The sequence below is a fragment of the Scedosporium apiospermum genome (assembly GCF_000732125.1).
Source record: "Scedosporium apiospermum strain IHEM 14462 chromosome Unknown SEQ_SAPIO_0110, whole genome shotgun sequence".
In the NCBI taxonomy this organism is placed as follows: domain Eukaryota; kingdom Fungi; phylum Ascomycota; class Sordariomycetes; order Microascales; family Microascaceae; genus Scedosporium; species Scedosporium apiospermum.
Window position 1 is genome coordinate 461719 of NW_015971811.1, and position 25517 is coordinate 487235.

Here is a 25517-nt window from a genome sequence, read left to right on the forward strand (position 1 = left end):
AGATGGTTGATGGAGAAAGGAAAGGAGGAAAGAAGAATTGGAAATTTTTCAGGTGACGTGAACAATAAGAAGGCCAGGAAAAGAGACCAAAAAAAAACTTCCCTGCAGATTTCTCGCGTCGGCGTCGGTAAATCCGGCCCATGGAAACTGACGGAAATCGGGTCACGTGATGGCTAAGCTCTTTCCAGTTGGATGTACCCCCTAAGGTACCCACAGTGTGGAGGGACCCCGGCTTGTTGAGAAGGTTAGCAATCGCTCCCATTTGCTGGATGCTCTCTGAGAGCAAGGAAGCTCCTCGACTCCATCGTTGATTGAACAGAAGGGAAGCCGAACAGAATCACCTCGGAAATGCTTGGGCAATGATCTGTTGCTTTGCCATTTGGTCTTCTTTGCCACATGGATCATCATTGGGCTATCCTGTGGTGTATAGTCGGATATACCATGTTTTTCGGCTCGAGGGAGACTAAATGAGCCTCCAAAAAACTTTCAATATCTTGATGAAGACATTTCAGTTCAACGGTGTTGAGAGGGTACTTAAATTTAGCTCAATGTTGCTCATTCTTTGACATTGATCAATCCCATTTGGCCGAAATCCCAGTCCTCCCTGAGGTTCACACAAATTACTTCGTACCTGTCTGTACCTGTGTAGTTTGCTTGCAATTGTATAAGGTGCGCCAGAAGAAATCAAATGACCAGAGTCCCCAATATCTTCCAGAGGCCAAAGCTTCCTCCTCGACATTTGCTCTTTTGCGACTGAGGGCTGAGTCGACTTGAGCTTATGGGTAAAAATGCACATTGAGAAAACAGCATTTCTCGACTCGGTTGCGTGGGATCCGATAGCACAGGAATCGACTGATCGATTGCAATGGAAGCTAAAACGCTTCGAAGATGCCCAGGTAGAGACAGCATCGATGCAGTGAGAAATGTCGAGTCAATCATCACCGATGCGGCAGGTATCAGCGCAGAGCAGATTATCACATTGCCATCGGCTCCTGAGACCAGCCAACAGGACCAGCAGGACGATGGCAGCTGGCGTTGATGCGGGAGTGCAACTGTCGACGGCTTTTTGTGGGGCTGTACAGGATGGTACAATATTGTGAACACGAAGAAGGCACTCTAGGTTGCTCATTCCATTTGTAAAAAGCGACAGTCGACCTCGTACCTTTTATGCGTCTCATTAACGTCATGCCAGAACTACCTCGCCTCCCACTTCCAGACCACCTTCGACTTCCATCCGCACATCACTGTAAATTGATCGCAACCCCGACTCCTCCACAAATAACGAAATACCATCTTCATTTGAGACAGCCTGCCACCAGCATCAAAATTCCGCCAACAGACGACTTTCCATCACCAAGGACGAGAGAGCTGCGACAAGAGAACCGTTGACATTCCGCTCGCCGCCTTTGTCCCACCTCGCCACGCCAAGGGCCAGCAAAGCCTCGCCTCTGCCGCCCCCGCTGCCAATGAGTTCTTTACCGTCGCCCATATCATAATCGTCAAGATGGGCGGTGGTGACGAAGCACCGTATGCGTCCAAACCCATCCTTGAGAGATTCCGTCTCTATCCGAAACTATTCGAGACATGTTGCTGACGGCGACCTGCAGACTTTATCCTACCGATTATTTTATTCTTAAGCAATCGAAAACGCACTATCACGTCAATGTCCGCTCGCAGTACGTCTCAATCATATCCTGGTTCCTAGACTTTTATACCGACACCTCATGTTGCATCTGGCCGCATACTCCCCAGCATTTGGTCATTCCTAGTAGCAGCTTGGGAATCTGCTCCCTCCCTTCCTTCTTCCTCCTGCCTCTTCCGCACTGTCAATATGATACAACGTGGTCGTTCAGTCTACTAATGGCGTTCTTTCCCTCACAGGCATTGGCAGCTACGATCTTTGATAAGCGTCGAGAGGAAAAACGTCATCTACTTCCCGGGTGGTACGAAGAATAACCACATCCTAAAACTCGATACAGATACACACAGCCTAGAAACTATCCGCGTTCTCTCCTTCTCTCCGAGATGCCTTGTTGCGAAGAATGGTTGGGTTTGTTGCGGAGGAGAGACTGGAGAGTTCACAGCCGTGCGACTTGAGCAACGCCAAGAACCCGGCGATATGGACATGCAGCTCGATCTAGATCCCGATGCCCGCTTGCCGCTGGATCTCGATGCTTCTACGAACGATGCTTCCAGCATGTTGTCTTTGGTGGAGAGAGCCGCCAACCGCTCCAAGATGCTCATTGGAAAGAGCATGAAACTCGTACGCGACCGAGTTAACTGCATTACCCTGTGGTTCCCTCCTGTCGACAGTCGACCTTGGGAGGGCGCGCATAACGAACCCATCGCCGTACTCGCCAACAATGACAAGACCGTAGCGCTTGTCAGTCTCAACGATTTCGAAGATAACGACAAAATCGAACCTCTCCACATCATCACCTATCCCGACTTTGTCAATAGGGCAGTCATATCCCCTGACGGACGGTTACTAGTCGCCGTCCTGGACGACCCCTACTTGTACGTTCACGAACGGGTCGGAGCGAATTCGACCAACAATCAGAAACAGTACAAGTGGGAGTATCGTGATCGCTATCTACTGAAGAGCCAGCGCCGCGACGATGTGTCACAAAGCCGCGGAAGCTTTGCAGCGTGCTTCTCAAACTCGGGCGCCTATTTGGCTGTGGGCACTCAATACGGAACAATCTCCATTTTTGATGTCTCCGCCTTCACTGACCGATCCAAAAACCCCTTAATTACCTCCTTCCAGTCCTCCCGTCCCGAGACCTTATCTGGTGCTGTCCGAGACATGGCCTTTTCTCCTGGTCCGTACGACTTGCTAGCGTGGACGGAGGACAAGGCACGGGTCGGCATCGCAGATATACGAAACGGCTTTGTCTATCGCCAATACATCGATATCGGAGATAAAGAAGATGGTGGCCAGGAAGTCAGAATCTTGGACGGCAACGCCATCGACCCTCGCTTGCTCGGCCGCCGAAGCGACCGAGGCGATCGAGATGAACGTCTATCGGGCCTACCCTTCTTTTCTGATCGGCGCCGAGACGACCGGACGCGACATGACTCGCCTCTCACGCCGGACGAAACGTTAATTCTCGAAGCTCTCCAGGACGGTCGACGCCGTAGGGAACAACGCGCCGCCCAACGAGGGGGAGCAGACCCCGCAACTAGACACGGTGATGGCACTCCGTCTCTGGGAAATGCCAGGCTCTCCGTCTGGGCCGAACGCGCCGAACGTGCCGCAAGGCGTGCACAGCTTGGTGACAATTCTCGAACAGATTCCCCCTCGTTAGGAGAGGGGGGCCCTGGTCTGAGTCGTGCCATCGACCTCCTTCTAGGCAATAGTCTGGACCGGGCCGATCGTGACCAGGATCGTGGTAGCCCCTCTCAGCGACCCCTCGGCGGAAATACCACTACATCTGGCGACCCCCCGATCCCTCGGTCCAATCGAGCGCGTCGGGGTGACTGGGGTCTTCACCGCCTCGACGACCTCGAAGCTCTGTACAGTCTTGCTGCCTATAGCAGCGAATACAATCGAGGCGATAATAATAATGACACAACTCGACGTGAACGCACTCCCTTCGTCGCCTTCCTCTCTGACAGGGAGTTTGACAACTTGATGCGAAGAAATGTGGACGACCGAGAGGTCCACCACTCACCCCCCACGCCAGATAATACATCAGGACTGGCGTGGAGCGAAGATGGCCGCCTCCTGTAAGTCAATGTCTCTGCCGAGGCTCTTCTGATCTTCGTTTCCAACTGACAACATTATTACTCTTAGGTTTGTGGGCGCGCAAAATGGCATTTATGAGTACCACGTCAATATCCAGGGCCGAAAACTCCACCCCAGCATCACCCTCCAGTGATCATATTCCTTACCACTTTCTTGTACCTTTTTCTTGGCCGTTTATTCCCATTTATGATAGTCGGACACACACATATGAATTCATTTTTTCACCTTCTATGCCTATTCCCTTTTGCAAACGATAATTCCCTCATGGTGTTTTATGGCGTCACGGTTCTTTCTGATACACAAGCAATGACTCCCCCGGTTTAATGCTTTAATGCCGCTACCAATGTTTTTTTGACGGGAAACGAACAGTGTTTCCATGATACCTTCTTTTTATTTGGATATACAACTTGGCACAAGGAACATTCTTCTTCCCTTGCAGGGCAGAGACTGTGAGAAACTGGGTCACCGGGTCTTATTGACCCAACTATCCCCAACGGTCTTATGCCTTCTCCATCATTCTTCCGTATGCTGAGGAAAAGCTTTCGTGGCGCATTTCTCCTATATTTTCTCCTTCCACCGCGCAAGACATCGGACAACTTGAAAACCTTCCCCTTTTCTTTTTATTCCCTTCCTTCTTTTTAAAGCTTCAAGGCCGTGCATCAGGAGGAGAAGAGGATGGGTTCTCAAATTGCAAATTTTTCGAAGCCTTGGGCCTCGAGGGCAGTGTGGCCTTGCAAATACACAATCATGTACTCCAGCTAGTTCGCTCGATTCTATAGCATTTATGTATCTATGCAAATGATAACCCCATGATAACCGTCCTCCTCTTGGCCCAGATTGTTCGTGTCCATTGTCTATGCCTCCAAAGTAGACGGACTCTGTGCCCCGTACCTCTAGGCCACGCATCATCCGTACAACAGACGCTCCACCCTCTCAGCAATGGCAAGACTGCTCGTCAAGCCAGGGCTCTCAATGCCAAGCAAGTTAACCCACCCAGAATACCCATCCTCCAACCTCACAATAAAATCGTTAAACCCCTTCCCGTGCGTGACAGCCCCTTGCCTCGAAAGCTTAGGCCGAATACCAACATAATCCGGCACCAAAGCATTCTCATCGATACCGGGGAGATACTTCCTAATCTCCTCGACGGCGAGCGGCAGCCTCTCAGTGCTGACGGACAGATCGTCGGGCGAATCGACCCATTCGACGTCCGGGCCGAAACGGATCCTCCCTGCCAGATCGAGGGTCAGGTGCGTGCCGAGCCCCGCGTGGCCCGGTTCCGGGGCAGGGTAGATGAGTTTCGTAATCCGGGGTTGCGGAGAAGCGGTGTAGGAGAAGTAGTTGCCCTTTGCGAAGAAGAGGTCCATTTTTTGAGAGGGGGGTACGATCATGTTGTGGATTTGTGCGCAGCCTAGGCCGGCGGAGTTTACGAGGACGTCGGTCGTGATGGAGGAAGTTTCGCCGCTTTGCGCGTCTCGGACGGTGATCTTCCACCCAGATTCGCCACGCCCACCCCCCAAGGGTTCGATGTCCACAACCTCCGAATTCACAGACATAATCCCCCCATCTTCCTCAAACAACCCCAGCAAGCAAACCATCAACCCATGAGAATCCACAATCCCCGTCTCCAAACTCTCCAAACACCCACTCGCAGCCCTAACCACGCCTCCACCAGCCTCCCTCTCCACCTCCTCCTCACTAACCCACCGCACGGGAACCCCCAAATCCCTCGCCAACGCCTCCACGTCCCGCAGAGCGCCCAGCTGCGCCTCATTCTGCGCGACGATCCACTTGCCCGTCTTGCGATGCGGGATCCCCCGCTCGGCGCAGAGAGCGTAAAGGAGCTGCCGGCCTCGGATGCAGAGGGACGTCTTGAGGCTTGAGCGGCCGTAGTAGAGCCCCGCGTGGATGACTTCGCTGTTGCGCGAGGAGGTTTCGGTGCCGTGTTGGGGGCGGCGTTCGAGAAGGAGGGTGGGGCCGTGGGAGGCTAGGGAGCGGGCGGTGGCGAGGCCGACGACGCCGGCGCCGATTACCTAGTTTATCCCACATGTTAGGCATGGGGTTTACCTTTCTTCAAAATTTTTAGGGGAAGGGTTGTAGGGGGTTCAATTGGCAAGGATGAGTGAGCGAACTTGGCGCCAGGCCTAAGGGGAAAGGATCTCGGCTTCATCTGACTCAGGTCTTGTGTGTGAGAAACATACCGTGTGAGCGAAATCGGCATGAGCAGTAGGAGAAGTGGAAAAGCTCCGTTGTGATCTAGCAATGCCCAGGATAGGCCTGGCAAGTATCTTTGCCGATAACAGCGGACGCATCATCTTTACAAAACGGTGTATTGGCAGTTAGTCCGGACTGGGGGGGAGGTGGAGGCTGGAAAGCGGAGGGGAAAGAATATCTGCGGGACCACAGAGAGTCGAGATAACGCCGATCATGTACATACTCCAAGTCACATACATGCCCAGAACAACGAAAACATGCCGGGTTTACAAGTAAAAATCAATTTATATATCAGCACCGTCAAATGACAAGCTAGAATTGAAAATGGAATTAAATCTTCTTGGGCAGTTATAAGAGCTTAGGAGATACATCGTTTTTGTTTTATGAGAGTCCATCTTCCAAGTGCAAAACAACCTGTATACGCCGTGCCGACGTAACCCTTATTATCTCCTAACGCCAGAAAAGGAAAGCAGTCGCCTTGACATTGAATTACTACCCCAGTACTTCGTATGCAACTGAGTGGGAAAGGGAAAGACAGAGTGGGATAACGAGAGGAAAAAGAAAGAATTGTGTAGTCCCTATCTCGCGTGGCGCCTCTCTCTGACGACGACGAGACGAGCCAAAAAAAAAAAAAAATCAGAGTGCATTAACTACTACGTGCTTGCAGGGGGATTGGCCTCGGCACCACTCTTAGAGCCCTCACCCTCGGCGGTTGTCACAATCTGTGCAAGATGAGAGGGATTGCTAGGTTCATGAGGAATAGCAGGAACAACCTGCGCCTCGGAAAGTTGCTTCTCTATCAATTTGTTAGCACTGCTCCTTCTCTTTATTTGGAACGTCATAAGGGGTCACCATCAACTTACCAAGCTCACGGATGCGATGCTTCAACATCTGGTTCTCGCGGACAAGCATCTGAGTTTCGGCCTGGTAGAAAGCGCTCTCATCCCGTCCGCTCAGCAACAAAGAATCATTGATATCTCCGCCAATCGAGGTCGCACGAAGCCGGGGCGACGCTCCACGACTCGCTCCTCTACTCGGAGTCCGCGACCGCCGCTGAAGGTCGGCTCTAGCCATGTCGAACGAGCTACGTGGGTGTCGGTGCCGAGGAGACTGGCTGAAGGAGCCAGCATGACTAGGGAATGTGGCGCCTGCGGTCGGGATGGGCTGAGCCACGGATCGCTCCGAGATGGCGCTAGTGTCTTCGGCGGACGGTGCTGCCTGGCCCTGGGCAGCTTGGAGTTGCTGAAGCTGAAGTTGCTGCTGTCGGATCATATGCAACAGGCGGTTCTAATCATTCCCATTTGCGTTAGATACACGGCCAAATTTCCAACTTTCCATGCTTTTTTACGTACCACTTGCGCTTCTTGCTCCTCTTCGAGTTCCTGGTGCAATTCTCCGAGGCTGGGGGTCCGGTGATGATGGGGAGAGCGGGGCAGTTGCATCGGCGAGCCCGAGGGGAGACGTGGGCTCGAGGCGCCGAAGCCATTCAGGGAGCCGGCTTGGTTTTCGTTGACCATCTCGCCGGGTGCTGGAACGTTGGGGTCGTTGAGTTGAAGGTTCATGAGAACCACGGATCGCCTCCTACCCTCCTCGGGCGACGGCTCTTGATTCCTAAGAGAGCTAATCGATGATCCTGAGGGAAAGAACAGCTGGTCAGTACTATGGCGGGTAGTCGCGAAGGACGTATTGCTAAGACGGCAAGGACGAGGAATGCGGCATGGGATTTATAGAACATCAAGGGAGCTTACTTCTTGAAACCTCTTGTTGCAGCCCAGCATTCATAGCCGCCGCAGCATGAAGCGATGTCGAAGCTCTTCTCTGCCTGGGAGATGTAGGAGGAGAAACAGGTGGAGACTCTTCTCCAATGGGTTGAATTGGGTTGGGCATAGTGTTTCTGGAATAGCAAGTTGGTGGCAATCGTTTGAAAGTCGTGAGTTGTTGCGTTGCGGGCTTGTACGCCTGCCTGCTGGATTATGTGAACAGGATGTCAGATCGGAACCTGTGACTGGCTGGGTTCAGCTGTGGATGTTGTTTTGATTGAATTGATGTTAGACAAAAGGGCCTTTTGACTAGGTATTGGGCAAGACAAAGAAGACGTGCTGATTGAGCTTTCTCATGGTTGGCTATTTATTGGGGTTCTGCAGCTGAGTTTCAAAGGCAGGTGAGGGCAGATGAGGTTGTGATGGTGGGGTATTAGTCCGTAGTTTGGTTTGGGGAAGGCACGAGGCAGGGCGGCCTGGCCGTGCAGTGTTACTAGTGTACTTGGTAGTGCAGTGCTGTCCGCTATACTGGCGCGTACCCGCATCATAGCGTCACGATATAGTGTTGGGTCAGCCGATGCGTCAGTCCATAATCGCAAATCACTTCAGTAGCGGCAGTGGCAAGTCTTTTCCAACAATATAGCTTTCTTGCCGACCAATCAATCATATGGGTACATTTAGATGATCATCTCATTCGTGATTCAGGAAACCCATCTTGACACACAAGTGCTGTCAGCTGCTCCAAGGAGACTTTGGCTCTGTCTACGGGTATCTCCGCAGCCGAACCAAAGCGCACGCGGGCATCTCCAGAACATTCTGGCCCGTGCCCAAGCCACTTACAGAGGCGGGGGAACCTACGGAGTACGTAATTACTGAGTTACAGTGGAGAGGAGAGCTGGACTGGACGTCGCGGCTCAACTGAACGGAGAACACGAACCTCCGACCTTGATCACCAGCGGCCTTCATGTTCTCCTTCAGCCAGCGGAGTTCCGGCCTAGACGCGCTCATCAACCGCCGTCGTCCCGGCCCTTGGCAGAAGTTCTTCGAGAGGCCCTGCATTTTCCTCGCTCGGAAACTATACACTTGGAGGGCCCCCATCCCGGCCATCCCCATTGTAGACCCCGTGTCAGTCGTTTGCATCTCCGACACGCACAACAACCAACCCACGCTCCCGGACGGTGATGTTCTCATCCACGCCGGCGACCTAACAAATTCCGGGACTTTCGAGGAATTGCAGTCCGCGCTGTCGTGGTTGTCCGCCCAATCCCACGCAGTAAAGGTCGTCATCGCCGGGAACCACGACTTGCTGCTTGACCCGGATCAAGATGACCGCGACCCCAAGGGACCCGGACAAACCGCCGCCGACCAGCGAGCGATGCTCAACTGGGGAGATATCGTCTACTTGCAAAATTCCGAGGCGACGGTCACTTGCCCCAACGGGCGATGTCTACGTATCTACGGCAGCCCGGCATCGGCGAGTTCTGGCAACTGGGCATTCCAGTATCTTCGTTCCAAGGATATTTGGGGAGGAACTCTTCCCGATGATGGCCTTGACATCTTAGTTACGCACGGTCCGCCGCGAGGACACCTTGATCTGTTGAAGGTGGGATGTCCTTTCTTGCTCGACGAGCTTTGGCGCGTCCGTCCACGGCTTCACGTCTTCGGCCATGTTCACGAAGGCGCTGGGACGGAGTGGTTGCTCTTTGATAGCCTTCAGGCTGCGTATGAGCGTACGGTAGTTGCGGGTGGCGGCTTGTGGAATCTTGTGCGGGCCGCCGTGGCCTTTGTCCGGTCGCTATTCCGCTCACCCAGGGAGGCTAAGAGCCTACTTGTCAACGCGGCCATTGTCGGTGGTTTGCGAAATGATAAGCGTAGAGAGCCCGTCAAGGTTACTATTTAACATAAGAGGTGTGCTTGTAAGATGAGTCGATAAATGGTTGAAGAAATGCTGGTATTCGATAACAAGAGTGGGCATGAACTCCATGAGGTTTGAAGTTTCCTTCACAACATTACATGAGGTTTCTCAAAAACCATGTTCAGAGCACAGGAAGTCAGCCGTCAAGGGATACTCGCCCCTTTCCGCATTCTGTAAGGCTCTGGTCTAGCTTGACGCCTCTGTAGGCATGCCGGCCTGGATCAACCTCCATGAGATTCAGCGCGGAAGGGAAGGCATCTCTTTCCAGTCCTTCACTGACGGATGCCTCAGCTCCGTCGAGAAACGACTTAGTATCGCTTCTGGCCAACCAGAAAGAATCTTTGCTGCCACGTTGAACTGCAGACCCGATGATGACAGAGCCGCCGGGAGGCGGGAAAAAGACCAATGAAAGCTCTGCAATAGGACAAAGAGCCATGGCTGGAAATCTTGCAAAGGACTAAAAGCTTATTTCCGATATGGAAACGACTCGAGAGGCCAGTCTGACGACCAGAAGAGAGCCTCAAAGGAATGGTTGGATAGCGAAGGGAACTATAAGAAGGCGGAAAAGGAGTTTAAGGTCATTACTGAAATGTCAAAAGAAAAGAAACCCCCAGCGGAACCAACCTCGAACGCCGTCGTCATGATCTAATAGCCGAACACCACAAACGTCGAGCTGGAGCGACCTACAGTCATGGTGACAGCCACGGAATCATCCATCTCGGATTCCATCTTTTATGACGCGGCTGCCTCGATCCACCTCTTCCTGAACAAGGACCCTTTTCATCGAATTCGAGCCAGACGTATCAGACGACAGGGTCATCCTAGCTACACACACCTAGGTTTTTCTTTGCCGGCACAACATCAGATAATACCAGCGAAATCTCGATTTCTGCGCACCTCAGACGCACACTCGGCTCTTCGTCAAACGCATCCAACGCGATGATGCCCCACCTCATGACCAGCGATAATGGCTGGGCTACCCTGTGGCAATGCCTCCATTTGATCAGTCGGTCAAATTCAGTCTTTAAGTGATATGTTAGGGCAGCCGGGGTAGCGGATCGACCCGAGATCCCGACCCCTCGGATCAGGGTTGAAAAGGTGACGGGGAAAGCCGGGCATGGCCAAAGGCCCGGCCCTAACGGCATCGCTACACCGGATGTAGGATATATACAGATATCTATATATCGTCATGAGACGCCCCCTCGGCTTACGCTCTGAAAGGAGGGTATTTCTACAATCAACCAAGCCTAGCCGTTCCTAATAAGCTCCTAGAGGCAGGGCGAACAGAGGGAAGATTGTGAGCTCGATGCCTTTGTGTGAGGGCTATAGATATCAGATTCCTGGAAGGCATCTGTTGAGGCATGGTTTGCCGAGCACTCGCCACGGTCGGTATCATATGTCGAGCAGGCCATCTTACCAGTGAACAAGCAACACGGGGGCGAGTTTAAGGAGGCACACGGTATCATCATGTGAAGGTCACCTTTATATGGCTCAACTATACCAGAGTCTCATCAATTGATAGAAACTGAGCCGAGATCTAATGTAACCCACTTAGCTTACTTCCTCATGAGCAGCGGGATATTGTGCCTTGGTTTTGCGTTGCTACAACGGGAGACAACGGGGGATTGTGCAGTGGCTGGGGGTTCTCATCGCTACACATATTGATATCCTAGCCTTTAACCAGCATAAGAACCAGCCAACACGTTGTGAGCGGAAGAACAGGAAACTACTTGTGTTGTGGAGGGAATTGTGGTATTTGATCCAGCGGACCACATGTGCATATCTCTTGTTTATACTTCGTCCAGACAGGCTGCATGGTCTCGCTGGGAGAGACGACTCTCGTGTGAACGCAGAGCTTATGAAGGATCCCGTTCATCAAAATCCAGCCGGGGTTACGAGCTGATACCCTACCACCTTCAGTGTCTATTCCCGACATCCCTCCCAAGTATAATTCTCTGACAAGTATTTGAGGTTGGCACACGTGAGTTCTACAAACGGAACCAAATATCCAGTTATTTCGAGCAACTGAAAGCCTTCTTTGGGCCCTACGTCTGTACGACCGGGGCAGGCATGCCTAGCACATGCCTTTTAAACTACTATTCGTACACGACCAAGCAAACAGACTCCGCTGCCATTAGCTATCAATTGATGAATTGACGCACATTGCGTCAACTGGCATGAACGCCAAAGGAGCCCGAGAGGTTGCGTAGGCTTAGTACACTAGATAAGGAAGGTCCGTCAATCTACGGATAGGATATGATTAGGCCTCGTGAACGGAGAGGAAGCAATGCGCTGGCTTGGACCTGGTCTTTGCACGGAACTTTTGAGACCAGACTTGGTTCATACATAATTCAACCCCAGATTCCAATGACAGAGCCACGCTGCTTGGGTAGCCCGCGACTCCGACTGTAGGCGATGGCCTGTGCAATCGCTCGGTTCCGGGAGGCAGAGCGGCTTCAACCGAGGCAATGGAGGAATATCAATCACACTTGCGCGTCGCATGGCTGCGCCAAAGGAGCCATCCACGGACTATCGACCTTTCCCGCCTTCATTTACTATCGTTTTATTTATTTAATTTCCTTCTTTCGATTCTTCTCCAGACGATACGGGTCAACTGATTATGACTGGGGAGTGCACTGGAGAGAATATATTGATGTCGCCCGTATCGGCCATTGGAGACATCGTTTTGAAAGTTGGTGGCTGCGTCAAGACCTGTCAACCTTGAGCTTCCATTGCTCGGCCCTCGACTGTATATAATAGCCACCAAAGAAGAACCAGTGACGTGTGCTTTCATCACTAACCATGGCAAGAAAATCCTACGTTTGATTGCAAGCAATCGTCAAGGAAAATAAAGCTCTCATGAAGCTTACAATATTCTACTTCATAGTGAGCAAAACTAGGTCTGCTGTGCCTCGGTGCGGCGGCATCAATCATGGGTGCCAAGCAGTTTCAAAGACGCAAACCCCTCGACAAGCCGCAACAGTCGCCGCTAATAATGATTGGGTTAACCACCGAATGGCTGGTTCTGACAGGATCGACATCAGGCGATCTGGATGCCCTGGGCAGAAGCTTTCGACAGGGGACCGAGGCTGCAAAACCCCATCCCTCGCTTGAATAAAGCCAGCCGTCGCTCTTCGTGAGTGTCTTTCTTAAATGAGAACAAGGATTGCGACCGCTTCGTCGGATTCTCGGTGGCACAGCCTCTTGCGGAGCACCATGAAGCGTACTTCGAACTTACTCAGAGAACAAAACGGAAGTGTCTCTCAGGGTCGGGCTAGCAAGCTCCTGGACTTCTTGATTCCATCCCTGCTCTGCCCTCCCATAGCTCCGACGCATCCCCTGCACGGTTTTCCAAGTCCAGGAATCCCTTGCCATATTTCGGGAAAAACTTTTTTTATCCCTTTTGTCATGATGCGTGAAGTAGACTAAACTAGCACGAAATTTTTATGAGCAAGGATTCTCACAGCCTTGGTGGTGGGGACGGAAAAAGGGCTCTGTGTGCACACTAATACAGAGGTGGTGGAGAGCCCGTCGGAGACGATACTGGACTGGGCTGAGATCTACTTCGTGCAAAACCGGTTGGGATCTTGCATTTGCCTTGATGTACGGAGTACTTCGTAGATTACTAGTAATTCCGTCCGCGGTATTGGTGCGACTCTTCTTGCGATCCTGCTAAGCACTCCGTACCCATCACTAATGCGAAATAGTGTGTGATGTACTTCGTATGAAGTACACTCGGTGCTCCGTGGTAATTGTATGAATATTAGGATTGGGTCGAGAATGTACTTCGTGGTGTGTCCGTAGAAGCAACCAAACTGGGCGATTTCAAGTCCACTTCGTCTGTAATACTTTTTGATTGTTAGTAAAAGCGAAGTTTCTGAGCCACGAAGTGATCCATCCCCAAATGCCCAGTCGCTAGCATCACGGGACTAGCCCGGAGTAAGGAAGGGGCAGGCATCCATCACAGACAGGTGCACTCCATTAGCAAGCAATAGTGTTCTTTTCCCCAATGCCAAGCCGCTTCACTCATCCTCATCAACATTCGTAAGCCCGGTGCAGGATCCTAGCGCAGCCTAGCAAGCCATCGATTGATGCGATCATTTCCCGCCGGGGGGAGGACCCTCCAGGCAGCCCAACCAGGCGCCATGACATGTCGCCCACCTGAGCTACTGCGTACTGGGTATAAACCCCTGGCGACGATGGCTGCGGGCTAGTCGGAAGCGTACCCGCAAACACTGAACTCTAGCGCTACTGCAGGAACATGGCCCTGACACCCGGTACTTGTGAGTTGTGGCTGGGGAGTAGTCTAGCTGAGAGGTTTGAGATCTGGTTTCTCAGAAACGTGAAACGAAGATGATGGCTTTTTGGTTTCTTTCTTTCTTTCTTTCTTCGATTATCGGATTGTTTTTAAGACGATATTGGGGGGCGGCTCTGGTCAGTCGGAGCTTTGACTATCCAACGATTCAAGTCAATCTCCTTCTCTGCAAGAACCAGTCCCCAAGGCGCAGTCCCTGTTGCAATACAAGTGGAGAGAGTCGCACCCGCAAACACCGCCGCGGTTGTACTGCCGATATTAAACATGTGCAGTACGACATAACTTCATCATTTTTGGTTCGAATGTAATTATATCCCCTTTCAGCTTTTAAGACTTTGCAGGCTGATAGGTTGGGCGACGCGTCTCCAGCTCATGGATGAAGACGTGTTGAAAATACTATTTGAAATGATATCAATGGGGACAATGGTGACTCCTTCGGAAAATATCAAGATCCCTTGTCGCCGCAGGCTCGTATTGTCTTGGAATCAATCCGTTTCGTCCTACCATACTTCAGGGTTCCTGAGACGAATGCCGCAGACCAATTCGCCCATCGACGGCATCGTGCAACTTTTGGTAAAATCGCTGAGACGCATTTTCTTTGGATTGGTTGGCAACGGACATGGCTCGACGACTGCTTGCATCCGCAATTCGTACGACCAAGTGAACTCAAAGAAGAAGGGAAAAGGGGGATGGGAGAAGCAATGTCGAGGGCGCCATGACGCACTTCTTGGCTTATTGACCTGGTCCTCGTGGGTGTATGGGGTGGGTGATATCAGACAGAATGGAGGGATCCCCCACCTGCATGCGTCCTGGTCCTCAGACCTCCTGCGACATCCGTGATACCCACCTTGACTCCGTACAATCAACTCTTGCATGCAGCTGCGCCTGAAGTTCGTAAGGAAGTAAGGCGAAAGGAACTCTACTTTTGACTTTGCATAACGGAGGAAGAGCGGGAAAAACGAGTGGCAATCGAGTGAGTGTAAAATACAAGTACTTCGTGTGAGTAAAAGGCGTCGAGGGTGAACATTCCCGTTTTCGTCTCTCCGTTTTCCTGAATGAACTACAGCGGAAAGGTCAAGCTTCTTTCGTTTTAGCGAAGGATCATCGGTAGTTTTGCAGATCCTCCAAAACCCCCAACCTTTGTCGGGAGGACCCTGGCAATTCCTGGGAATTCCTTGCTCGTTGTACTTCGTAGGATCTGGTGAAACATGGTGCGACCTCAATTGAACCATTCTCGCGTTTTTTTCTTCTTCCCCTTTCCAACATCTCCTCATGTTACCTGTTTGGGGACATGAGAGAGATCACCGAGGTTCCTTTCATGGATGGGGCCATGATGGGAATCATCAATTGATAACTCTTCCCGCGGTTTGCGAAGGTAGTGAACATCAATCAACGGACTGGTAAACTTTATCAGCAGCAGTTCCTGGCTCTAAGCAAGTTGGAGTTTAAACCCACGCGGGATGAACGAGATCTGAGTGATTGGATTCAATTGTTCATCCCTCGTGCCCGCCACGCTAGCATGTCCGTGTCCTCTGTGAGACTTTAGGGCTTATGTCGAGATTTTGTGAAGTAAATCAGGATCTACGCTTTCCTGTCTGGGAGCCTCCCTCCAGTTCTTTCCTGGCCCCTCGTGGTTGTCGTGAAAACCGAGCCTGGGGTTTTCTCGAGCCCCCAATCAATCAGCGGAATGAAATGTCTTGCCTCTGACGGACCCAAACTGGGAACCATAAATGATTTCCCTTCATTCTCTTTTGCTCCTTCTTATTCTTCTCCTTGTTTTCGTTTTTTCGTTTTCCCTTTTAAAGCACCTCTTGTTCTTCTTCATCGACCCCTCGTTTCCCGTGTGCCTAGGCCGCCCCTTTAGCTTCTCGATCACTCTTACTGGTCTTACTGGCTGCTGCACATGACCCGAAATGCACCCTCCGTCACATCATCACTCCCTTGCGATCGTGACTAAACCATCGTACCTGCATGAAGCGCGAAAGATACGCAAATAGGTCGCAGCAACGTTACTGGGGCACAACGGGCAGGGAGGGGTAAGGAGAGGGAGAGAGAGATTGATCGTTCATCGACCTCGAATCAATCTCGAGATCCCACCATTATGAACTCGGACTTTCATACTTTCATACGAAGAACCTGTGCAAAATGCCGTAGCTATTCTGGGTAACGAACGAATGCATGTACTAGCCGAGAAGAAACCTAGCGAGGACAATGATCTCAGGCCGGAGACGGGATACTGCAGCGCAGCGCAGTGCATCGAAAGCATGACTGATCAAGGTTGGCAGTTGAATTTGATATTCTTGCTGCAGGACTCGAGCGAGACATACATAGTGCACTTGCTAGTTTTGGGGAGGCGATGTCAATCTGAACCAGTACGAGCTAGCGGATATGTTTCTTCATTGAAGGGATCCTCTTTTCCGAGTTTAAACTTGCTTCTTCTTTATTTTATTTTGGTCTTCGAAGTCGGGAGCCACCTGATATTGACACACGTCGATCGATGATGGCGGAAAATCCCCCTCCAAAACCTACGATTTCCGTGGTTTTGTTCGTCGGGACAGGAGAAAAAGAGTACTTCGTACCAGCAACCTGGATAAAATACAAAATACAATTCCCTGGGCACGCCGAGGTACTTTGTAGACATTGACCAAAATGCCCGGATTTTTATCAATTGATTGTTGTGGATCGGTCGCTGCACCCAAGACGGGCTTCATATGCATTAAAGCTTGAAAAAAGCCGAGCGGCGCTTTCTATCCGGGCCAAACATTGAGGTAAATGCCCACCTTAATGCGCCGTTATTAACATCCCCCGCGACGGGATGGGAGACAAACGCTTCCAAGATGTTGATTCCCCGGCTTGCGACTCGGTCCCATTGTAAAGCATCAAAGATCTCTCGGTCCGAAAAAGTACCCGAGTACACAGGTAATAAGACTATAATAATACTTGGCAAACACATCTGATATAAATACTACGAAGTACGCGCGAATCCTCGCGTAAGAACGTCCGAGAAACGATCGACCGGGACAGATTGGTCATCCGCATCGTTCTCCCCATCATCCTTGACGAAGTACGGAGTAAAGAACGAAAATACACGGCACGTACAATTTAGACTCGGGCGGGTTAGGAATCACATGAGTCGCTTGTTCGAGCTGAGCCTCTTCTTTCCGTCAATGTCCATTCGTAGTATCTCGAGTCGACCCCTGCTGCCCCGAGCTGGAATTAATCCTCAGATTGCTCCTCGTGCCAATTAGCTGAATGAACAGGACGAATCTCCTCGTCGCACTTGCCTCGCCTCGTACGAAGGAAGGTACGACTTCAGGTGTCCACACTGACACTACATATGTACCTACCAAGAGTACTGTGCTTCCCTTCCCCCAAAATCAATGTGGCCCCATGTCACTTCTCACCCCTCCCCCCAAACCCCTGCTCGCCGGTCAGACTTCCCGCGATGGGTATTACTGCTTGTGCAGATAACGGTACGAAGTACAATTATTATTGATTTTACCGAGCCATGTACTATAATTGTCGAGGAGCTACTTCACCCTCATCCACCGTTTCTGTTGTATACGAAGTACTTATCGGAAAATAGTGGTACTTTACGTCTAGGGACATCAAGTATCTTCCGTTGCTCCTTCTCTGTTTTGTCTCTCGCGCCCACATCACGGACCAATTCGCCCTATCCGCCTGGATCCTCCTTCTCCTGTCAGGTTGTGTACACGGTCCTATTATTACCACCGCACACTACCTTTTCACGTACTTCCGCCCTCCTCTGGTCTTAATGTCCAAGCACCCTGGCTCTTTTTTCGCGTCACTTTTTTTTCTGTCCTTTTTCCTTTTTCTTTCCTCTTGTCTATTGTATATTCCCATTAATGCGATATTTCCAAGTCTCACTCTTCCCTCAATCTTCCCTCTCTGCCTTTTCAAGTTTTCCCCTCGTCATCTGACCGGGTTATCGCATCTTGAACCTCCCGCGTTCGACCGGTGTTAGCCAGCAGAACCTTGCTAATCGAAGAGAACACTGAGCTTTCTACGTGGTCACTGGCCCACCCGCCATCCCATCCCCCACCCCATAATGAGCCTGTTGTTGTGGACCATCCATCCCCCCCAGCTTCGGTTATAAGAGCCTACCCAGCAAGACGGAGACGCCCCCAGATTTCCTCGACTGATTCGTTGCTCCGTGTTGGGCCATGTCTGGTTAACGTAACTAATACCCTTATAAACTCACGTATATACCCATAATATCCGAAGGAGAAAACACGCGAAGAAGGGGGGGAATAAGGAAGCCGACAGACCGTGTCATTCTCCTCGCCAGGTTTCCTCTCACTTCGTCTGCCGCGAAAAGAAACCCCACACTTACCCGGTTGAACGGCGCGTGCCTCTCTTCCCATCTCTCTTATATGCTCTGTCTCGATCCTACTCTCGCCACATTCATTCCCTGGCCTCCTTCCTCTCGGCCTTTGCACTCTCTCCGCCCAGTCGCCCATGTCTAATCCCAACATCTCATCGGATCCGTTATAAACACTCAGTTCCCTCTAGCCGACTGCTGAGGTTGTTCCGGTTCATTGGATACCTACCTGCCAATCTGCCTTGCTCACACGGCAGTCAGCTCTTGCATTCCATAGCGCAGGCTTACTCACAGAAGCTTGCTCACAATGCTTCAATCAGATATAAATTCCGAACGAAACGGCACATTTGAGGCACTCCGTAACCAGACCCCACATCAGCGCAGGTTGAGACCGCCGGACCTACACGTCATGACGAGCGAAGAGCAGCGCGTACCTTTGAAGCCGGACACAAAACTTGGCCGCCGTGAGTCGAGGATAGGCCTGCGTGGCTTGTTTGGCCGCTCGAAGACCGGTAAGGAGGGAGATGCGCCAACGTCACCGGGCCAATTAATGAAACCGGGAGGTATTCGCGCCTCCTGGGTTGATCTTAGCAGCTGGACTGCCTACGCCGGCGCGCTACCTCACCAGCGATCCACGCCCGCGTTGCCAACGATATCTGATTCTAGTGCTCCCCCGAGCCCGGCTCTCACGTCACCAGCAGCCGGCGCCGCAGCACGCCAGAAGCTCTCCAATGGAGGAGCCACGAGACCCGCGCCGCCACCGAGGATGAGTCGCGGTACGTTGGCCACATGGGATCCTCCACCGCTGTTCCAGGCATACCCGCAAGCTATACGCCACGCTCATTTGCCTGCTTGCACTCATTCGGCCGACACGATTTTGCGTCTTAGCGACAAGAGGAACGTGCGGGATGACATGGATGCGGTCGACGACACATCCGCCGATAAGGACAAGAAGAGGAAGCACCGGCGGAATCTCTCAAGCATGTTGGATTGGACGACCAAGATATATGTCCTAGTCACGTCGGGTTACCTGCTCCAGTATTCCGGGGAGGGCTCTTTTGATCGACTTCCCGAGAAGATGCTGCACCTAGGAAAAGATTCGGCCGCGTTTGCCAGCGACGTCATTCCCGGCCGGCACTGGGTCCTCCAGATCGCTTCTGTGATGGAGGCTAACGGCGCGGCGACTGCCGACTCCCGATCACTCTTCTCCCGTCTGCCTTTCCGCGCAAGCGAAAAGCGACATGCGTCAAATTTCCTGATGGTATTCGAAAGTGCAGAGGATATGGACGCGTGGATCACGATATTACGGCGTGAAATCGAAGCCCTCGGGGGAAAGAAAAATCTTTCTGAGACTGGCAAGCCAAAGGCGAATGACAACGTCTTGGAACTGAAAGCCCAGCCAAGCCAGCGGACCTTGGTTGTTAGGGATCCGGAGCGATTTTCTAGGATGATACAACCCCAGGAACTGACATGGCAGCGAACCGGTATGACGAATGGTGAAGATGCTGAAGGATCCGTAACGGTAGTGGAGGCCGATTTAACACTTGAGCAATCTATGGACGATATTTCGACGACAAACAGTGTCGTTTCGCACGACGGCAGGCAGCTTGATAATCTTCGAGACAGCACCGGTGCCAACCGACTCTCTTTCATCTCATCTGGCCAGCGCACCATCATCACCTCCGCCGGCTCATCACCAGCCTGTTCTCCCACGAGGGACAGCTTCGCTAGCCATTTCGAAGAGGTTCCCTTAAGAGATCCCGTTCCGGAGGTCCGCCCGAGGCCCAACGCCGCAGCTATAGCAGACCGTCGCCAGTCAATGCAAGGCATAAATCCATTCATCGATCCGAAGGTCGCCAGCTTCGTACGGCCTCACTCGACATACGGTCCCGGCCAGTTACCCGATCCCGCGGTAGCCTATGGCCCGACGACGCCAAACTTTAGCGTTCCTCACTCCGTGAGCAGACGGTACTCGCTAGTGAAGCCACCTGCATCCGCACTCGAGACCGCGACCATGGCGCCGCCGCAGGCACTTGATCAACAACCATTCCAATCAGCTTATCCGGCCAGGGCCAGCAGTCGGAGGTGTCCCCCGGCCGGTCTCATGCTGTCTCGGCCCCTCTCTATCGTAGCGGATCAGCCTTCTCCGATTATGGAACTAGAGGCCCTGCAAACACCCGCAACAACAGATGAATCCGATAGCGCTTCTCAACAAGAGCATACAATCATCGTCAACGTCTCTCCGCCCCCTCATTCGCCGCTCGCGGCCTCTGTTGAGAACGGGTTTGTCGGCGCCCCTAACGCGGAGGCGGCAGGATTGGCGGATGGTGATGCTGTCGGTTTGAGCGTAAATTTGACCCCGCCGCGGAAAGCAACATCAATGCAGGCTCTCCGGACAACCACGGGACACAACCTAGACTCACCTACTCCCTCTCTACCGACACGGGCCGATGTAGAGGCCGCCGAAGCTGTGCGGCGGTGTAGGTCATCTTTTGACTATTATCCTCGCCCGAGGAGCCGATCTCCATCCACCAGGACGTCAACGCAGGCCAAGAGGGCAAGTCTCCAGAATTTGAGCCCGCCAGTGGCCGACAAGCGGACGGCGCGGTTCTCTTTCTCGAATGCATCTGACCACCCGCACCCATCCCCCACGATTTCTGCCCTCCGTGCATTTTCTCAGTCGAAGCAAGGGATGCCCCTCGGACCAGTGACTGCCAACGGTGTTAATGGAACGCAAACGTACCCGAACGGGCGCCTATCCATAGACAAGCAGGCCGTCCCAATCCGCCGGAGCATGCCGCAACTCGTTGAGGGACCCCCTCCAGCTCCTCCGCCGACCTGTGCTCTCCCGCCAATCCCGCAGAGGCGGGTCAAGGCATAGACGCTTGCCCACATCGGCGACCCTTTTCCACTCTCTTTTTTTTTTGCTCCCTCTTTCAGTTTTCCTTTGTTACGAGAGCTCTCACATCTTTCTGTGCTTTTGATTGAGTTTGGTATAACTCAGTCTGGCCTAGACTTTTTTCCCTTTGTAGCTGCATACCCTCTTGACGACTTTGCAAGTTTCGATGGCCGATTACGATGCATACTCCTAAAGAAGGTCCGGGATATATTTCAGGCGTTACTAATTCTTTTTTTTTTTTTTTTTTTTTTTTTTTTTTTTTTTGGCCCTTTTCCTTTGAATGTATAGATACCGCTGCTACGTTAGAGATGCGTATGAGAAGGGAAGGCGCCCACTCCGCCAGGTAGCAGCTAAGGGTGTTTTTGGAGTATTTGGGTTTTTTCGTTTTTTTTTTTTTTTTCGGTCTGATTTTCTGGGCGAGATCTCCGGATGAGACAAGAGTTATGCGATAGCATATGGGAAGGAAGGGAGTCTTGGGGATCAAATGACGGGTCATGCGGACTACGTAGGATCAAATATTGGGGAATTGAAGACTCTTGACTTGCTTGAAGGACTGAAGTGATGGTGACGTTGAATTCAGTTGGTGAGACGATGACCTGCTGGAATTCTTAGGTCAGCAGCGCTGAGACAGGCCGCCACTTCATTGTTCTGTGACTTCATTGTTCTGTGTTCTGATCGGACGCTAAGAATGTTTTGCCGATAAATTCCCGCCATTTATCCCGCATCTGGGGTCGCCCACCTTTGCCCCTCCACAGAAATCTTGTGCTTTCAGTCAACGCCACACGAAAAGTGCGAAATTCGAGGAACTCAAATAGATGTCCCCCTCCAGAATTTTGGTCGACGAGATCCTACGAACCAAAACCAAAACAAACCCAGCTTCCGAGATTTTCGAGTCGAATCAAGCGAACATCACTGAACGACTGACTGTGAAATTTTGAGCCACCTAAATATCCGATCAAATCCAATAAAAAAAGCTCTAAGAAACCATCCAACATGGCGACCAAGACTAAGTACGTTTGCAGACAGACCCGCCCACATTCGCCCCCTCCTCCCATCCCGACGTTCCCAACCCCCATATCTAACAACTCATCCCTTTGTAGGCACGACTGGGCCGACGATGAAGACATCGACGAGATCTCCACGGAGCTCCCGCCCGCCCAAACCATCAGCAACAAAGACGGGACCAAGACGATTATCACCTACCACATCAACGAGAACGGTCAAAAAGTGAAGACGACCCGGCGAGTACGCTACACGACGCACACCGAGAAGGTGAACCCCCGGGTGGCGGAGCGCAAAGGATGGACCAAGTTCGGCGCGAGCGCCAAGGACACCGCGGGACCGATGCCGGACACGACGTCGGTGGGCGAGAACATTATCTTCCGGCCGAGCGTCAACTGGCGCAAGGATGCCAAGGACGAGAAGACGGATCCCAACGCACAGGCTTTGAAGGATCAGCTCAAGGATAAGAAGGTCAAGTGTCGTATCTGTAACGGGGAGCATTTCACCGCGAGGTGTCCGTACAAGGATACTATGGCGCCCGTGGGCGAGACGGCTACGGCTGATGTTGCTGCGGGCATGGGTGATGAGCCGGCTCCTGTTACAGCGGCGGCGGCGGCGGCGGCGAAGAAGGGATCATATGTGCCGCCTGCTCTTCGTGGAGGTGGTGCTGCGGCTGGGGAGAGGATGGGTGGAAAATATGGCGAGAGGGACGATTTGGCTACGCTGCGTGTCACAAACGTAAGTTTTCTTGGCTTAATGATTTTCTTTTCCCCCTCTTCACGGAGCCCGGGCTTTGTGTAGCCTTTGCTGTAACACACACAGAACTTTATAGCTAACTGTTTCACTTTTTCCAGGTCTCCGAGATGGCCGAAGAACACGAGCTGCGCGATATGTTCGAGCGGTTCGGCAGGGTCACTCGTGTGTTCCTCGCCCGCGACAAGGACACCAACCTCGCCAAGGGCTTCGCCTTTATCAGCTTCGCCGACCGCGATGATGCGGTCAAGGCGTGCGCCAAGATGGACGGTTTCGGTTTCAAGCACTTGATTCTCAGAGTAGAGTTTGCCAAGAAGGCTGCTTAAGGAGAGATAAGAGGAGAGCAGAGGGTAGTTTGGTAAAAACGAAAAGAGTATGTGTTATTCATCGAGGGGGTTGGTTTTCTTCTTTCTTCATGAAATAGGGTACGGGTATCCGGGTTTAGATGTCATGTTTTTTTTTTTTTTTTTTTTTGTTAAAGTCACTCGAACTACTGAGGTAGATGTAGCTATGAATTCAAAGAGAAGGAAAAATATGAGAAACTAATGCTTCTTCTTGCTTTATCTGAAAAGGGAACTGTGGAAAGAACAAAATGCTAATTATGCTGGTTGATGAGAATGAGCTCGTGTACTCCGTACATTCCTGCCTTGTTCCCGTGCCCAGTTCGCCACATTAATATATGACCGTCATGATGATATTGACAAAGGAGATTAAGAGTTTCGTCCGGACTTGATAAGTCGGAAACTGGGAAAATATCAGAGAGAGTGTCGCGGGGAAACAGCTTTGCGTGTACTGTCCCCAGATTAAGTAGTATGTGAAGCGCGCGAGAGAGAGAGAGACGAGTAAGACCGAAAGATGATGAACGCCGTTTGACGCAAGGAAAGATGCCATTTGGTTAGTAGATTGGAGTTCTGAAAAGACCGGAAGGTTAGCAGTGTCGAGCTGCTGTGTTTGAATGGTTATGCTTCGGTGAACGGATGGCGTATAAGTCTGGATGCCCACGGAATGCAACGGCATACGTGTTGATATGGCGAGTTCGGATCCGTTATGAACAAAGAAAGTCGATTATGAGAAGAAAAAGGATCTTGAGGAAAAGAAATCAATAAGAGCGGAGGGATGGGGTATCACAAGAAGAAAGCTAAGGAGAAGAAGGAAAACAATCTGCACATCACCACCTCTTCACACCTTCTTCCCCTTTCCCTTTCCCTTCACCTTCTTCTCATCCTCCGCCTCCTTACCCTCCTCTCCCTCATCCTCCTCCTCACCATCCTCACCCTGCTCCTTGGCCAACTTCTCCTCCAACTTCCTCCTCTCCTCCTCCAACCTCTTCCTCTCCTCTTCCAGCTTCTTCCTCTCCACAACCGCCCTCTTCCTCCTCTGCTCCCCCCACCACCCCCTAACAGCCTCCCCCTTCTCCCCCAAAACAGCCGGGACGCCCCTAGCAGCCGCCCACGACAACTTCACGGCAGTAGAGAGGTGTTTGCCCGCCTCGGCGTAGTGCGCCCGCGCCTCGGAGAGGTCCGCACGCGCGATGGTGGCGTGCTTTCGGGTGCGGTAGGTGCGCTCGGCGCGGCGCGCGGTCTTGAGCTTCTCGGCGGCGTCGCGGCGGGTCGTCATTAGGTTGGCCAATGTGCCTGAGGTTCCGGGCCGCGGGACGGGGAGTGGCTTGTCGCCGGGTTCTTTGACGGGTGGGGCGGGGGCGTCTTGTGGGTTTGGGGGAGGGGTTTGTTTGGCCATTTTGGATGAGAACATTTGAATGAGCGTGGATAGATTTTTTTTTAGTATTCTTGGACTGATTATCTGATATGATGGGCGAGAAAGCAGAATCCGCATGGGGAGGGAAAAAAGGAAGACAGAGAAACGACGACAAGGAGGACCAAGATCCTCGTCTTATATTCAGAGATCTATATGACTAGTTTCTTGACCCCTACCAAAAACCGTGTGATCTGAAGAATAACGAACAGAAAAGGGGAAGGAAAAGAAAAAAAATTTCTAGTGGCCTTCCATTCCGGCTCATAATCATCGAAGTTCATGCAAAACCTGCGAAGGAATCCAGGGCCGGGTTCAGGGTCCTTTAACCCCAGGCCCGTCATGGCTGGTTCCGCCCATCTCAGCCGGGCACGAACGAGTGAGAAATGAAGAAGAACTGACCAGGGATCTATCGAGTTGAAGCATTAAATAGCACTATGATCGACTCTTTTCCCTTCGGGGAATGTTTCAAGGTTTTTTTTAGGCCACGGGTTGCGTTTGGATGGGGATGATGGGCCAAGGAGGGTGGAGTTGGGATGGTTTCGCATGACAATGTAATCAAACGCGTGTCGCGATGTGGGAAATAGGATACACACGATTTGCAAGTAGGATGGGGAGCTATAATAGCGTTTCCCGACATTAAGTGGTTTGAAGAATTCGAACAGTTCGGTGTCTAGAGCGGGGAGAGGCCTTTGGGCTTCTTCGAAAGATTACAAGTTGATCAAGACCCCTACCTTTGACGAACGGGTGGTGCAAGCAAGAAGCCACACTTAAACCCACAGACAATGAATGTTTCAATGCCATGATTAAGAAACCTAGT

General features: G+C 51.8%; 2 protein-coding genes and 4 pseudogenes across 2 annotated transcripts; 4 read left to right on the forward strand and 2 right to left on the reverse strand.

The window, feature by feature from the left end:
* Positions 1-888: 888 nt before the first annotated feature.
* SAPIO_CDS7100 (uncharacterized protein) lies at positions 889-3881 on the forward strand (the record flags this gene model as incomplete). Its single annotated transcript, XM_016789026.1, has 5 exons — positions 889-896; positions 1309-1527; positions 1608-1676; positions 1882-3729; positions 3797-3881. 5 exons carry the CDS (start codon positions 889-891, stop codon positions 3879-3881), a joined length of 2229 nt encoding a protein of 742 aa, XP_016640853.1.
* A 772-nt stretch (positions 3882-4653) lies between these two features.
* SAPIO_CDS7101 lies at positions 4654-7849 on the reverse strand (annotated as a pseudogene; the record flags this gene model as incomplete).
* Positions 7850-8686: 837 nt separating this feature from the next.
* On the forward strand, positions 8687-9622 carry SAPIO_CDS7102 (annotated as a pseudogene; the record flags this gene model as incomplete).
* Positions 9623-18601: 8979 nt separating this feature from the next.
* Positions 18602-21175, forward strand: SAPIO_CDS7103 (annotated as a pseudogene; the record flags this gene model as incomplete).
* Positions 21176-22186: 1011 nt separating this feature from the next.
* On the forward strand, positions 22187-23274 carry SAPIO_CDS7104 (Eukaryotic translation initiation factor 3 subunit G; the record flags this gene model as incomplete). Its single annotated transcript, XM_016789027.1, has 3 exons — positions 22187-22203; positions 22294-22933; positions 23050-23274. 3 exons carry the CDS (start codon positions 22187-22189, stop codon positions 23272-23274), a joined length of 882 nt encoding a protein of 293 aa, XP_016640854.1.
* An 853-nt stretch (positions 23275-24127) lies between these two features.
* Positions 24128-24685, reverse strand: SAPIO_CDS7105 (annotated as a pseudogene; the record flags this gene model as incomplete).
* Between the last annotated feature and the right edge of the window lie 832 nt (positions 24686-25517).